This window comes from Artemia franciscana, chromosome 4 (genome assembly GCF_032884065.1).
Source record: "Artemia franciscana chromosome 4, ASM3288406v1, whole genome shotgun sequence".
In the NCBI taxonomy this organism is placed as follows: domain Eukaryota; kingdom Metazoa; phylum Arthropoda; class Branchiopoda; order Anostraca; family Artemiidae; genus Artemia; species Artemia franciscana.
Window position 1 is genome coordinate 61,936,308 of NC_088866.1, and position 16,742 is coordinate 61,953,049.

Below are 16,742 nucleotides of genomic sequence, written 5' to 3' on the forward strand. Positions count from 1 at the left end.
GTTAATAATGTTGAAATAAAATCAATTATTCATGAACGTAATCCCACTGACAAATCTTCTATTAGTATGGTAGAGGATCAGGCTCCCGAATACAGAAATAACTTACGGCTTCCGGTTGTATGCTGAATTTGAAAGAGGACAATGACACTTTTGATTTAAAGACTAATAAGTTTACTACGAAATCCGATGCAGATATTGAAATTGTTTATGAGAGACTTGTGGCATATGAAAGTGAAGGAAACGGAAGAATTAGCTGGAAAAAAAAGGTGATCAGCGTGTAATTGAAAATAAAAAAACGAAATCAGTTTGGAAGGATTTTTTACGTGCAAAATGTAACCACGGAAAGAGATGTAATCGGCTCCATATTTGTAAATATTTTCTGACGGGTTCTTGCAATAAAAGTTCGTGCTCGTTTGACCATGTTTCAATTTGTTCTGTTTGTTATGTCGGGTCGTTGTTTCGGTTGTGACAAGTATCATGTTTTTATACCAAAGTCTTTTAGTAGGTTATTCTCTAAGCCACAAGCTTATGTGGCTTATCGTACCTTCGCATGGGTACGATGTTAGTTCTAAGAATTTGACAAAAAACGGGGATATATTTTGGAGGGAGGCCCCACCCTTTCCGATTATGATTTCAGCTCGCAGCCCCCTGTACCAAGATCATTACAACTCGGTTCCTCTGGAGCTCTCCCGAACGCGTCTGACTTCTCCCGCGTACCAAAGGCCGGAGTTTTACATACCCACCCAAATTCCCTCGCACACTTTTTCGTTCCCCCCTCCGTGTCTAACCAACCCACTTCCCCCGCCTCAGTCTCGTTTACATCACCAGATAGCACTCCCACTGAACAACAGCAACTCACAGCAGCCATCCCGCTTAGTAACAGGTTTTCGCTATTAGAAGAAATTGATTGTTTTGTAATAAATCCTAATTGTTCTCCTCGTGCTTCATCCATATCATTGCCCGTCCCCCCAAGACAAATCCTTCTCTTACTCTAATAATTCATCTATCGATGTTGACTCCAATAGTCATCCATAAAAGTCAAATGTGCTCCCCCAGTCCCTTGTTCTGACTACGTTAATCTGGTCCCCGCTACGAATCCCACCACACCCCTGTACCCATTTGTAATTTAAATAAAGTCAAGTGTAAAAAGGGTAACTTTGCAGGTCGTTTAAATTTGCCACACTTTTGTTAAGCAACGCTGAAAGTCTTAATTTTGAAAAACTTATTGAATTAGACTCCTTTTCTAAAATATATAGATCAGACATAATCGCTATTACTGAAGTACACGCTCAAAATACGCACATGTTAAAAATGAATAATGTCTCCCAGTTTATTAAACTCAGACCCGAAACCCACCCTCTGGGTAAGAAAGGGGGTGGAATTCTTTTCTTTGTTCGTAATGATTTTTATCCTTCAGAAATATTAGTTCCTTGTCTTACTCACTTTGATGAAATTTTGTGGGTTTGTGTTCGACCTAAGGTCTTACCACAGCCTTTCAATTTGATTGTCCTGTGTTGTTTTTACTACTCTCCTGGGCAGAGAGCGGCTGAAAAAATTAATTTTATTGAAAAATTGCATGGCAGTGCTGACTATATACTATCTAAATACCCAAATGCTGGAATTTTCCTCTTAGGTGATGCAAATGAATTAAAACTTGAGTCTACATGTAATACTTTTAGTCTAAAACAAATTGTAAAAGTCCCTACTACCAAAGGTAATTCTACTCTTGATTTAATATGCACCAATATGTCAAATTTCTACAGACCCGTCACCATTCTTCCCCCTCTCGGAGGTAGTTACCACTTTAGCCTACTCCTATCTCCACTAGCTACAGTTAAACATTTCTTTACTATTACTGAAACCGTTTTTAGACCTCTAATTGACTCAGGACTCTACAATTTTGGCTCTTGGATCACTAGTGAAAATTGGTCCCCTGTGTACCAAACAAATGATGTCGACTTCAAGGCTTTGTCCCTCCAAAAATTATTGAGGAGTAATTATGAAGCCCATTTTCCGGTGAAAAAAAAAATTAAATATGCTCTACGGATAAACCTTACATTACTGCGACTTTTAAAAAACTAATAAGGAAAAAAATCAATTTGTTCAAGCAAGGATATATCACAAAGGCTAATGATCTAAGAAAGTTCCTGAAGAGAAAATTGAGAAAGGCAGCTTCTGAGTATTACAATAGTAAGGTTAAGGATCTGTATTCTAACAAGCCCAAACGATGGTACTGGAAAATAAAAGAGATTTGCGGAAAAAACCCTGTTGAAGTTAATTTTCATCTCCCTGAGCCCCCTTACAAGATAGCCAACGATTTGAACCTGCATCTTGCGTCCATTGTACAAAGTCTCCCCCCTTTCACTGGCTTAGGTCAAACTGTTCCTCCCTCCACCTCTTTCCCCCAAATTTCTCCCTCTGATGCTATAAATAAAATCGAAAGCTCAAAAAATCTAGTATTTGCCAATTAGACATCCCAATTGACTTGATTAAAGCCTTTTCAGACACAATTGCTGGACCTTTATCTGATATTTTTAACCAAATTACAAAATCTGGTAAATTCCCAAGTTGCTGGAAACTAGGTTTTATAACACTCATCCCAAAGAAATCTTCCAGTCTGACTGTAACCAACATGCGTCCTATTACACTCACTCCAGTTTTTTCTAACCTTTACAAAGGGTTCCTTTGTGACTGGCTTAAAATTAAAATTATACCACGCATTGACATCCGACAGTTTGGTAATTTAAGAAAAACCTCCACCACCCATTACCTCGTACACTTGATTCACACGATCCTAAGTGAACTAGAGAAACCAAATGTTTGGCTAAACCTGGTTTTAGTCGATTTCCAAAAAGCGTTTGACTTAGTTGACCACAATATCCTAATTCGTTTACTACATGATAACTATTGACCCACTTTTAGTAAATATTGTTATATCGTTCCTTTCAAATAGATCGCAAGTTGTAAAATACAAAAATACCTTCTCTAACCCCCTCCCTAGGTACTGTAGAATACCTCAAGGAGCCTTATTGGGACCACTATTATTTCTTGTCATGATTAACGAAATTGGCAAGGAAATCCCCCAAAGATAGAAATATGTGGATGACTTGTCAATCCTTGAAGTATGTCATAGGAATATTAAAAGTGACCCCGTCGAAATCCTAACCCAATGTTCGGATGAATCTAAGAATCTAAATATGACAGTAAATCACAGATAATGACAATCATTTTCTTGAAATCTACTCCTGCTTTTCACGACCCGATTTCACGCGAAATGCTAGTGAAACATGTTAAGCTTCTTGGTGTCACAATTTCTAATGATCTTAAGTGGGATACACATTTTTCCAACATTGTTAAACACGCAAATGTTTCACTATCCATTTTTGAGCTGCTAAACAAATTTAATTGTCCTAAGATACATTCCCTCCATGTTTACTTATCCTTTATCAGGCCGTTATCGGAATATGCATGTCCGGTCTGGCATTCGCAACTTTCAAACGAACTTCGTGACAAAATCGAGTCGGTCCAAAAGTGTTCGCTCAGGATCATTTACAAAGAAGGCAAAATTCCATACTCCTTCCTCCTTAAAGCTGCACGCATTACCACCTTAAAAGAAAGGAGGGAAAAAATGTGCCTGCTTTTCGCTAAATCAGTCATTTCCAATCCCCGTACTGAGGACTTACTCCCTGATTTTCACAATCCCATTAGACTCCGACTCCCCCCGTCAGCCTCCTTAGCAATCCCAACTTACTCTCCGATCCATACTGTTACAGAGAGGTTTCGTAAAAGTTTTATACCCTTTATTCTGGAACACCTTAATAATAATTTGTGATTATGTACTTGCCAAATTCCCCTTTTCCTCTATTGCCGTTTATATTTTTTTTGATTTACTGCAATGTTTTTGTAATTTAATTGTTAAGTTTACTGATTTGCCCTTTATCTTTGATGATTTTGCTTTTTTTATTTCTGTTTAATTTTAAGTGTTTGACATAATGTACTGTTTTGAATTTTTTTTTTTTTCTTAGCTTTAACTGACACATAAAGCGAATTCGGCTCTATAGAGCTTGTGATAGTCTTTTGAAAATAAATATTACCTTATCTTATCTTATGCCCTGTGCGCACATAAGGTATATATAGAAAGGGTGATCGTATAAACTTCGGAGGGGGGCTCCTTGGCTCTATAATCAAAATTGTATTGCCCTTTTTAAGATTCAGAGTGATCGGAGCGTTGATATCCCCCTAACACCTCATATTTTCCCAAAATGCATCTGATAGAAATTTTGATATGGCCATTTGTTGTCTTAGAAATTTCAAAAAGAGCTCATTCGGTTTGAAATTGAAAGGGCATATTGTTTATATTTAATGTGTTTATTTTTGATGGGCAAACGAAATGATACTACTATGAGGTAACCCTCTGTAATAGCTAAAAAAGCTGCCCACTTCTGCTTATTCTATTTCCTCTCACTCTTTCTTTTTCTTCTGCTACTTCCTTTTTGTAAATACTTTTTTTAAGGGTGAAGATTCAGCAAGTGGCAGCGCGTGGGGAATCAGAGCCAGAGCGCAAAGAAACAAGGCAAAAGGTTGATGAAGACCGTAAACATGAAATCGAAGCTGCCATTGTCAGAATCATGAAATCAAGAAAAGTGCTTCAAGTAAGACATTCCCTATTAATCAAGTTTTTAAGGAGAGCCCTTCTTCCTAGTTAATAAGATTTCTATTTCTTGGCCTGTGTCTTGCTACACATTTAAGATTAAATAGTTGTTTAATGTTAAAATTAGAAGAGCTATAAAGAAAGCCATGGAAATATTTTATTTTATAATGCTAAAAAATGTTGTACAGTTTATGGTTTTTAGTTATTCGCCAGACAAGACCGTAGCCAGGGGTAGTATGGGGTTTCCCTCTGTAAGACTGGTAATGTTTGTTTTATAGGTAGTATTCCTTATTGTCATAAATAGAGTAATTTTTTCTTTAATTGGGTGATAGTGACAACTCTGCCTAGCCTGTGTTAATCTTTAAAGTATATAATAGAATACTTCCGGCGTGATCAATATTTTAGCTTTTAAGTTCTCTTTTTAAAGCCATCCTCACCGAGTGGTTTGCGCCCTAGGTCTGAAATCTTTTGTCCGATGGGAGGAAGTTTGATTCCTGGTATGGACGGTTATTTGTTTTGGACAGGGGTCAGTGTCCTGACTCTGTAAGCTCAGCCAGAGTCGACCCAACTCTAAATGGGTACCCGAAGAAATCTGGGGAAGTTAAGCAAGAAAGGTGTGCGAAAGCATAGAATGGCTGGCCTCCCAACCCTCCACTGCACTTCCTGGCTGAAGGAACTCGACATGGAGATCAGCGCCGCCGGTTTGGACTTTAAGGGTCTAGTGCCGTATTCTTTACCTTCTTTTTAACGTTGATTTTTTTTTTTTTTTTTCAGTCAGCTTAAACTGAAGATGTATAGATCATATTATTTTCCAAAGCACTTCAGGCATGAATCGCCATAACTGCAGTGTTACAGATCTTTTTCCCCCTCCATCCTCCTCGAACAAATTTAGCATAAAATGTCCCTTTTTTGTATATTTGTATAAAAAAAAACTTTGAAATTTTTTTTGAAAACCCTATTAAATTTTTACATACTTGAAATCATCATGAAAGGTTTTTTTTTAGATTTGGTATTTGTGTTCTTGTTTACTCAGTTCGTTACCAGAATGTCTAATCTATCAAGCATTGGGCGTTAAATGTAGTATTTGCATGGTTCCATTCATTAGAGGAAACGGGAAAGGTCTTTTGGACCCTAAGTTGCACGTGCTTTTGTTTCTATGAAATCCTGGTTCTAACTAGATATAATGTGCCCACATTTCTGTGAATGTTTAGTTTGACAGAAAACGAGTAATTTGCATAGCCCTTGGGGGTAATTCCCTTTTTTTATGGGGTTTGATATCTGTAGAGTTTCAATTTAAAAAAAAGTGTACAAGTGTTTTACCTCAAAAATATTTCTATTCTCCTATGTAATTAGCCTTTTTCCACAACTTTGACCCCTTTCCCCTAGAAAACAGCCCCTTTTAATATTTGGTCTTGACACTAAAGTTTAGCTTTTGCATAATATTGCTTCGAAAATAAAAAAAAAAATTGAAAAATGATCCCCTCTTACAACTTTTTTAGGTCAAGGGTGGGGAGGGAATGTCCTGATATACGAAAATATTTTCTAAGGTTTTAACGTAAGTGAAGTGGGAGGGTCACTTGTAAAAGTATTTTTTCTTTGGATATCTCCCCATCCCCTTTTTAATATTTGTTCCAGTAAGCAACTGCAGAAATATTTCTACAACAGGAGGGTATTTATTCTCCACTTAGCATTCATTTAGTCCAAATGCATTCTTTCAAGTGAATGTGGGAAGGGGTAAGTTCCCCAGTTAATCTAAAGGTCCTTCAGATCAATATCAAGAACCCCCCCCCTCCCATGAAAATATGGCCCAATAAATGTAATGGTAAATATATAGTATGTAGCCCAATGAATGTAAATATACTGGTACAATAAATGAAAGGCAAAGCTGGCATAAGCCTTTTTCAGGATTGTATAAAAAATGATGCCATTTTCACTTGTTGTTAGATATTATCTTTGATCCATCTATCTATCCATCCTAGACTAGAACTAGGGTAGATAACGCAACCATAGAAATAAGGGATGATCGAGATTTTTGGTGTGACTCATGACGGATAATGTCAACTGGACTTGTAAGCAAAAGGGGAGACTGAATTTGCTTGGACTCACAGGTGGACTACCATGATTAGGATTGACACATGACAGACAAGTCCCCTGGACTCGCAGGTGAGCGGGAAGAGCTATAGTTTTTGGTAGCACCTGGCACCTAATTAAAAAAAAAGTGTTGAAAATTAGAAAAAATAATCCAAAAACATATGAGACCAAACAACTTAATAAGGTGCAGCTGTCTGTTGAAGATGGAGTTGTCTTTGAAAATCAGCATGTCGTTACTGAAAGCATTGTCAAGTTCAACCGTTAAGTTTGCTGCAAAATTTTGATTGCGGCTCAATGTGACAACACTGACGAATTTTTGGTACTTCCCAAAATGTTTCACAATTTTGAAATAAAAAACAGAGAGACCTTTATATAATGCATTTTACAGGTATAAATATAAAATGGGTCTAAGAGGCAAGAAATGCTTGTACTGTGTTGTGTTCAATACCTCAAGGTTGTTCTTCCCTCATGAAACCATGATGATTGTACCTCTCAATCACAGATCCGTTGGCTTTGGTAAAACTATTTAGCCAAATTGGTTCTTACTTTTTTATATTATTTTATGTCGGACAGGCTATTTAAATTTTATTTCTTTTATAGCATAACAACCTAATCACAGAGGTTACTGGAATGCTTCAGTCTCGCTTTATGCCATCGCCGCAGGCGATTAAGAAAAGGATCGAGAATCTGATTGACCGTGAATACTTGAAAAGAACTGAAGGAGATCGGTAGGCTTTTATTCTATTTGGCTCAAATTCGAATTACGCACAATCTGTGGCCCATTATCTTTCTTAGCTAAGGGGGGTATTTCACAGAACTCATGAAACAAGGTTTTAAAAAGCGATTTATCCAGTGTTGTCGACGCTGTGAAATAAACTACTAGTTTTCCGACTTAAATTGTACCACAACCGATTAATTTGCATCATTTGAACAGTAGGTTAAAATTTGCCATAACAAGAACTCTTCCGATAAACAAAAACTTAAATAGACATTCGAGTCAGAAAGGAGCAAGTAAAACCAAAACGCACCAAAAAGTTGGCATTCTACCAAATAATCTCCAAATATACCAAATTGTATCTGAGCCTCTAAATTGTCCCAAAAATGATACAATTTTACCAAGTTGGCAATGATGGATCTAAGAAATACCGTGCCGATAGTTTTAAAAAGTGAGGATTCTAGTATAGATATTTTCCACTTTAGTCGCAGAATAAAGAAGAAAAAAATTTTGGATGCTGGCATGGGGATTATAATAGAATATATTATTTAATAGGTAATTCAGCTTCTTACTTGAAACAAAATTAGTTCTTGCAGTCTGTTTTCAATACTTATATGGTATATGAATAAAAATATAAAGCATAAATGCTTGATTGAACAGACAATTATTGCATGGATATTTTTACCTTTTTTAAGGTTTTTATAATTCGTGTCACTTGACTTTGCAAATCCCTCTCAAAATGTGATTAAATTGATTAAAATTTGAGACAAAAAAAATGTAATGTATTTTAGTTTATTTCCAGGGGTCCGAAAAGCAGTTCCAAACAAATTGAAATTAATTAATTTCGATTCTACCACTCTCTACATTTAGAATAGTTATAATCTGCTTTTGGAAATAAGCTAGATGGCTTTAATCAGTTCCGGGACTATATCTTCGGATATTTACCCACTTCTTTTACCCACATTTGAAAACTGGCTTCCTTTACTTTCGTTATAATTTCGTTATATTATATAATTTACTTTCGTTATATTCGTCATCTTTAATTAAACACAAAAGAATTAGAACTAATGCACGTATTTCCTTTGTTATAAGGTAAATGCCGAATAAATATATGAATATGGAACAAAATCCGTCAACCACGTATCCAAAGAGAAAATTCAAGCATAAACCCTGATTCATACTGACTTCAGTATCCTCAAATTCAGTGAGACAGATTATCCTAGTTGATTTGTACACACATGTCACTTGTGTGGAAATTTATTTAATTCGTAGAAAGTGGGAGGGGATTAGAATTGTGGTTCTAAATCCTGATATCGGACCAAATTTTGAATGCTGAATTCTGAATTCACCTTAAAACGGACAAAAGTTACCATAAATGATATAATATTGCCACCAATTAAACTTCCAAAAGTTTAGAGTGTCATCAACATATATCGAAACTTAATACGTGGCTTAAATTGAAAAGATTGCTGAACTATTTGATTTCGTGTAAGTTTGAAGGGAATAAATTTAGAAGGAAGAAGATAGCGAAAAAAATAAAGGAATTTTTGAATTCGTAAAACTAAATTATTTGTAATATATGATTTATGTCGATTTTTTTGCGAATAAGTTAGTTGCTACCGTTCTTAAATCCCCAGAAAACAGCCAAAAGTGTTTTTCAGTTTATTAAAAAGTAAATAAATATTCTAAATTGAAAGTTTATTGAGTCAATTTATTTTCTTTAAATTTAAAAGGAATGATTAAGAAGAACGAAACATTGATGAAAACTCATTGCATATTAGACTACTTAAGTTTAATTAGACTTTAATTAAGTTTTATTAGCTTAAGTTTAAGTTTATTAGACTAAATTAAGTTTACTGGTGTAAGCATACTGTTGCTAAAATAAAGAATTTTTTGGTGTTTTAGGATGTTTTTTTTTATTCTCTTATATGCTATTGTAGAGTCTGTTTTCAGTAAAGCACAAGACAGTCTGGCTTTTTCGAGAATTTTGAAGAGTGGGAACGCCAAGCCTGTTTCCATAATAAGCATGCTTGTTGTTCTTTGTTGTTCCATTATTGTTCATTGTAACTTTTGTGTGTTTGGATTTTAAATTTGCTTTTTGCTTAAGACAGAAAAAATAAAATTTTACTTTAATTCCTATTCTTTTACTAAATGACTTAGTTTTCTAGTATTATTGATTAAAAAGCTTTATTAATTATGCTACCTAATATTATTTAATAGTAAAAATGTGGAAGAAGTGGTCATGGGGAAATAATCGATAAAGGAGGAGCTGTTGCAAAGACAGTTGTTTTGGCAAGAGTCAGGTTAAGAGTAGCCGTGGTAGAAGTAGCTGGGGTAGTGAGTAGTAATGGTAGTTGAAGGAGCAGTCAGGGTGATTTTCAATTTGGTAAAAATCAGACAGCACTTGTCGAATGAAGTATGATATTGTTTTGGTGTTAGCCTATTTTGTTTAATATTAGTCTTGAATTTGTAATCATTATGGCTAGAAATCATTAAATACCATAGACCCTAGTATGTAGACCTTTATATAGTATAATAGTAATTTATTGCCCGAAAAAGAAACAGAGACAAAATCAATAAGTAGCACACCAAAAGCGTCGCTTGCAAGGGTGTGCTACTAACAAAATAGAAAAAAAAAAGCAAAAAAAAACTACAAATATAATCAAAATGCAGAAGGGTGAAACCATGTACCGAAAAAACTTAGATAAATATAATTCATATACAATTAAACAACATAATATCATGATCCCGAAGCAAAAAAAAAACATAAACAATTATTGTCAATTTTCATTCCATTATTATCGTTCTGTTTCGAAGGTACGCTTGCCAAGCAATCCCACACGTAGCTCAGGTTTAAATTGACTAATGATAATTCATTGGTATTTGAGATAAGATTATTCCACAGCTTAGCCCCTCTATATATAACTGAAAAAGCAGTCCTACTTGAAACTAGGCGAGGAACCTCGATATCTCCGCTTCTCCTAGTTAACTTTGGAATATTAACTTTAGATTTGCAATCAACAAGATGAGAAATTCAACAATTACCAGTTTTGTTGGAAATTAACCATCGTCTGTGGAACATGTACTATCACCTTGTTGTGCCAGTTTTACTAGTTTTAAGTTTTAATAACCTTAATAAGCACCAGCTTTGGTGAAAATCAACGCTACCAGTGGAATATGTAATTCGTCTAATTCGTCGATCTAAATGATTTTAAGGGATTAACACTTATTCATTTATGACATTTTCTTAAATAACCCATTTCGCTTTAGGTTGGACCCTCCATTCAAATAGCTTCAGGTTGCAGCAAGGCGTGGGACCTGCCAACACTTTGCAAGATATGAATCAACATTTTTCTATTTTTAGACAACTTGTAATATTTAAACTATTCAGCAAGCTGTAAAAATCTTTATAAACACCTGCTTTGATGAAAATCAAACGTTACCAGTGGAATATGTAATTCGTCTATTTTCGATTTTAAACATTCCTAACGAGATCTGAATGATTTTAAGGAATTAACAATTATTCACATTGGACCTTAAAGAACCCCTTTAGAATCTTGAGTCGAAAGTGAAAGAACATAGCTATGTGCGTGAATTTGGTTAGAGTATTAATCCAAGGTCCAAGGTACTACCTTAGGCTTTCCAATCTTACCAAAATCTTTCCATGACGTTAATATTAAAAAGAAACAACATGTCGACTTGTTTTTATCAAAATATACTGATGAAGGCTCTGTTTAAAGAATTTCATAATATTGGGATCTAGCCCCTGAAACTGCAGGGGTTAGGTCCCCTGGAGGCATATTTTTTTTACTCTTTTTAATAAAAAAAAACTATTTACTATTTATTTATTAAATTATTTATTTAAAAGGCGATTTTGAAATCGTTAGGGGATGTAGCATGGAATTGTGGGAACGACCCAGGGTATGTGAGGTATGAAATAGGCTTAAAGTTGTCCTCTGTTCTCTTTTGACCTTCAGGACACTAGAATTGATAGTTTGTGATTGAACCAGGCCTTTCTTAGTTTTGCTTCACAATTCCTCGTCGCTAAGTTTACTTACGCTTGTTGCGAGACCAGACGCGGACACCTCACTCGGTATCTAGAAATTGACCACCGTGTTCAACAGACCACCAGGTCTCTGTGGCAATCTATATCTTATAATCTACTAAGTTTGTTATTATTTGGTTAAGGATTGTAAAAGAACCAATTTTTACATTCCTTTTTTTGTATAGATTTATTATATTGAAAAAAATATTTAATATATGTACATGTATAATATCTCATTAAGAACTCTAAGGATGAGGGAGGTTGTTCCTCCGTTAAGTTTGGTCTTCATGCTGAAGTTTCAGTTCTGCATAATAGTGCCCGTTGGATCACACTTTCGACTTTGATTTGACTTTTTGCTAATATTTGAGTTTGGAGGGCTTCGCTGTTATTTATTTATCCCCGAGCACCACCAACCCTAGGAACAGCTGTGACCGTCCCAGATATTCAAGGACGGTGGAGGCACATATGTCTTAAAGGTTGCCTTTTTTCCTTTGCGTAGTTCTGTTTTAATATTGAAACCTGTTACTTTTATATGCTTTGTTAAGGTTTGTTATGCTCTGTTTTTTCTCAAAATGTTTTTTTTTTCAGGAAAATCTACGAATACCTCGCTTGAGAAGAAGATTATCTTCAACTTAAATTCGACCATCCAAAATCAGAATGTATCCCTTGCAAATAAAAGGATAATAAGTTAAATGCACAATTTATGGTAATTTCTCCTGGTGGCTCTATTGATGACATTTGCAGAATAGTTATTTCTGCGTTCAATATATTTATTGAACGCAGTTCAATACGTTCAATAAAGTTATGACTTGTCGTGCAATCTACGTATTTTAAACTTTTTTTTAACTTGGGTATTGGAGGGAATACGTCTTGATTTTGTATGGCTGAGTTGTATCGTTTTTTGTGTTTTTATTATTTTGCGGATATTAGCTATGACCTTTTTTTTAATAGGATAGTAGTAGTGGCTTGTTTGGATGATGCTGACCAGGAAATTACCTCAACGATGGCTAAAAATAAACTTTTAGTTTCAAAGTTTGAAAATAAAGAATAGCCATACAGAAATTATCAGAGATGGGATATTTAAAATCCATCTTTGTTATTTTGAAGCTGAAATGGGCAATAGACAATAACTCGAAAAAATACAGATAATAATTAAAATTTTACAAAGAAAACTGAAAAACTTGTTGAGAAAATCAAGCTGTGTATGGCTTTAATATGTATTACCTTTAATAAAAAATTATGGGTGGTATTTTTGCGTAATTTCCATACCATAACTGCCTCAGCTACCTATACCCCAACTCTAGGCAAGAATTATCTGTAGCAAATATCTATACGTTTTCAATCTGTTTAATTTCTTTTTATTCTCTATTGATGTATTATACTTTCTAACTATTTTCCGTTTCTTTGTCTGCTTACAAGTATGTCGTGCTTAACCCCTATGAATGATATACATAGTGCAAGTATTTTTTCAATTGTCATTTTTTCCACTACCGTGTTTTATGGATACCATTTTTCCAACTTGTTTCAAAGATGTCTTCATTAGAGGAGATTCTAAGAGGTTAAGTTCCGTGGTGAGGGGTAAAAGATAATGAAATTTCTCTAATATATTTTTTTATTATTGTTTTTTTTTTTTGCTGGTGTTTTGTCTTGTAATCATTATAACTTTCGGATGGCAACGGCGAATAGACTCAAAAGATTAGTTTGTGCTCAGAATATAACAGAAAATAAGTGGGAAGTGGTGATAAGAAAATAGCTTAGAAAACATGAGAATCGGTTTTTTCGATTGAAAGTTTTGTTATAATATGGAATCAAAGCATGGAGACCACGAGAGTAATTTGACCTAAATTTAGCTTGGCTGTGTAGAAAATAAAAAACATTACCTTAATATCCATAGTTGAAGCCAGCTAAGAACCCTAGTGAAGCTTGGATCTTTGGGTTCAGAACCTTTGACATTAGAGGTTGATTGCCAGGATCTGATAAGAAATTAGTGAAAAATATAAAAGCAAGATAAGTTTTAGTCAACGTAAAACAATGCAACAATTAAATATGTGCTTGAACTTGAGTTTGTCCTTACATGATTGTCCAACATCAAGGAAACCGGCCAGAATAAACAGTATGCATGGTATAGCTAATGGCAAGCTTAACCCTCAATAATAAGTGTGTATGCGAAATAAAACAAAATATTATAGCACTTTATGAAAAAGATTATTCTAATTTATAAAAAGATAAACAAATTACGAATATATATATATATATATATATATATATATATATATATATATATATATATATATATATATATATATATATATATATATATATATATATATATATATATATATATATATATATATATATATATATATATATATATATATATATATATATATAAACAATTATTACATGGATGGGATATGTGGTTTGTTTTGTCGTCAAAATAGAAATCCTAATAAAAATCAGCACCTGCATAAATTTATGTCGCAAATTAGTACCATAATGTGATTACTTACAAAATTGAGTACATAACTTACAAGATAGTGTTGAAAGTGTTGACGTAAGATAGTGTTGATAGAAAAAATCAGCAATGTCATCTAGCGTTTGGTGTTTTTTGACATTTTTTTTTCAAGCTTTGTAAATTGTATTTTTCAGAAACTCAGATCAAATACTAATTATTGTGCTAATCATAAATAATAAAAATAGTCATAATTAAAAAAAAATGATAATTTAACAATTTAAAAAAATAATTGTCAGTTAGACTATTTATTTTAATTATACCTGATCATTACTGAACAAAAGCGAAACGGTAGATAACGTTGGTGACATTTTTTTTTTTTTTTTTTTTTTTTTTTTTTTTTTTTTTTTTTTTTTTTTTTTTTTTTGCGACACTAGTAATATTTGGGTTTTGCTATAATAAAAGTTTTGACATAGTGTAAGAACATTATTTTCTGAGCGTCATGCTGTCTGACTTTTATATTTTTCATCGTCTAAACAATTGCCTGAATCAGGTCTGTTAGGCAAGTCTTTAGACATGTAATTAAGATTTTCTTTTCTCTTCTTGTTTAATAAACATTTTGTATTTCTGTGTTAAAATAAACGAATTATCAGTCTCAGTTTCCTCGACTGTATTTGGACCTTATAGCATCATATTTTGAGGTTTTGAATTGGTGAAATAGTCCAAAATAAGAAGGGAGTGTATTTAGACCTTGTGTACTATTGACTATATTTGGACCTTCTCCGTTTGATATTTTAAACATTAGAAATTGTTTGTTTTTAGGAAGGGGTGCGAAACCTTCAATTGTGCCATTTTCTATTTTGCAATAAACAGTTTATTTGGATAACATATCTTGTCCAAGAAAAGACATTAAACTGAATAGAAGCCTATATTCGGGGCTTCAAAAGAATTGTTAAGAGCAACAACATCCGGGTGAAAGTTGTGCTCTCATTACCAAACGGAAGTCCATTTTGGACTTCCGTTTGGAAAGGAAAGGTCCTTTTTTGGAAAGGGAAATACACTGATGCCATTAATTGATTTGATGTGAACCAAAATCAAAACCTGCATTAATTCAAAAACATTCAGAAATTAAACAAAGAAACAAGTTTTTTCAACTGAAAGTAAGGAGCAACATTAAAACTAAAAGCGAACAGAAATTATTCCGTAAATTGAGGAACGGGGGGTTTCATCCCCTCCTCAATACCTCGCTCTTAACGCTAAAATAATTTTACTAATTTCAAAAGAGCTCTTTATTCTAATTAAACGACTTTTGTGATTCTGGGGTCGAATTAGAACTTTAGCATAAAGAGTGTGGTATTGACGAGCGGCGAACACCCCCATAAATGTGATAAAATTATACCAATATAGACGTTCGTTACGTTTAATTAATTCGTAAGTTAATTTGTAAGTTATGTAAATTTATTACTAATAAAGACCTTCGTAAATAAAATTAAAAGTTTTAGCGGCCTTTTTAAGTAACAAAAAAATGGAGGGCCACAAGACCCCTTTCCCAGCCCCCTTTTTTCTCAAAACTGTCGGATCAAAACTTTGAAAAAGCCATTTAGCCAAAAAAATCTAAAATTAATATACAAATTTCGTTTTAATTATTCTTGTACGGTGAGCCAAAATCTATACCTGCATTAATTCCAGAATGTTCAGAAACTAAATATAAAAAAAACTTTTTTTATTTAATCATAGTAGAAGTGGTAGAAGTTGGAGTACTAGTAGCAGTAGCAGTGTTACATTAGTGGTAATAGTAGGAGCAGTAGCAACAGTATTAACAACAGTAGTAACTTGTACATGTTTGCTTTTAGATCAGTTGAATATTCCCCTCATGATGCCCCGGAAGTGTTATATTGATACGGTAAGCCGTTCCAAAAATGCTGCTGATACGCCCTTTCGACAATCTGGATGAGCCTAGTAGGTTTTCATTTAGTTGAAATTTACCCTTAACATCTCCTCAGACGCTCTTTTCAACATCCTCAGCCTTGGTAGTACTCGCTACAGAATCAGTAGTTATAGTGTTAGTTGTAGTTTTGGTAGCAGTAGTAGCAGTGGTAGTTGTAGTAGTAGTAGCAGCGTTCAAATATTACCTTTTCGGTCAATTGATCATCTCCCTTATCATTTCCTGAAAGTTTCAAACTAATAAACTCAGTCGTTCCGGAGCAACGCCCATTTGACAACCAGTATGCACATAATGTGTTTTGATTTAGTTTAAACCTCCCTTCAACATTCTCTGAAAGGTTCACCTGAGTATCCTTCGCCGTTTTAAAAAGGAATGGTCAAACATGCCCATGTTTCAATAACATGCTAGCCTATATGTAAACAATGGATGAATTGCCTAAATTTCAGCCCTTGCCCAGAGGGCTGTGGCAGGGACATAATTACTTCATTTACCCAAAGATGTAATTATTGGACTTTTCAACTATGCTGAAGAAAATGGCTATCTCAAAATCCTGATGTGTCACAAAAACGATTTGTTGGGGGAAATGAAAGGCGTGGAGCAGGGCTGGTTTCCTGCAGTTACTTTTGACTCTTGAAAAAGACGATGGAACTCTCAATTTCCATTGGAATGAGCTCCTTTCGAAGTTTCCAAGACAACTCCTTCTATACAAAGTGGCCTGGTCAAAATATACGATACTTCCTTGTTGGCTAGTACACACTTGAGAATTTGTTTTGCGAACATGAGACAGTAACCGGTTTTCACCGTCTTTATACCAGACAATTAACTTCGGCTCGGTGGGAAACT

At 34.3% G+C, this 16,742-nt stretch overlaps 1 protein-coding gene across 3 annotated transcripts in view; it reads left to right on the forward strand.

Moving 5' to 3' along the window:
* Positions 1–14,615, forward strand: part of LOC136026691 (cullin-3-A-like) — an 87,240-nt gene extending 72,625 nt beyond the window's left edge. For all 3 annotated transcript variants that reach the window (XM_065703439.1, XM_065703441.1, XM_065703440.1), the window contains 3 exons: positions 4,514–4,652; positions 7,343–7,470; positions 12,091–14,615. In XM_065703439.1, coding sequence (XP_065559511.1) covers positions 4,514–4,652; positions 7,343–7,470; positions 12,091–12,115 — 292 coding nt within the window. In that variant the 3' untranslated portion in view covers positions 12,116–14,615. The remainder of the gene's footprint in view (positions 1–4,513; positions 4,653–7,342; positions 7,471–12,090) is intronic.
* Positions 14,616–16,742: the final 2,127 nt, after the last annotated feature.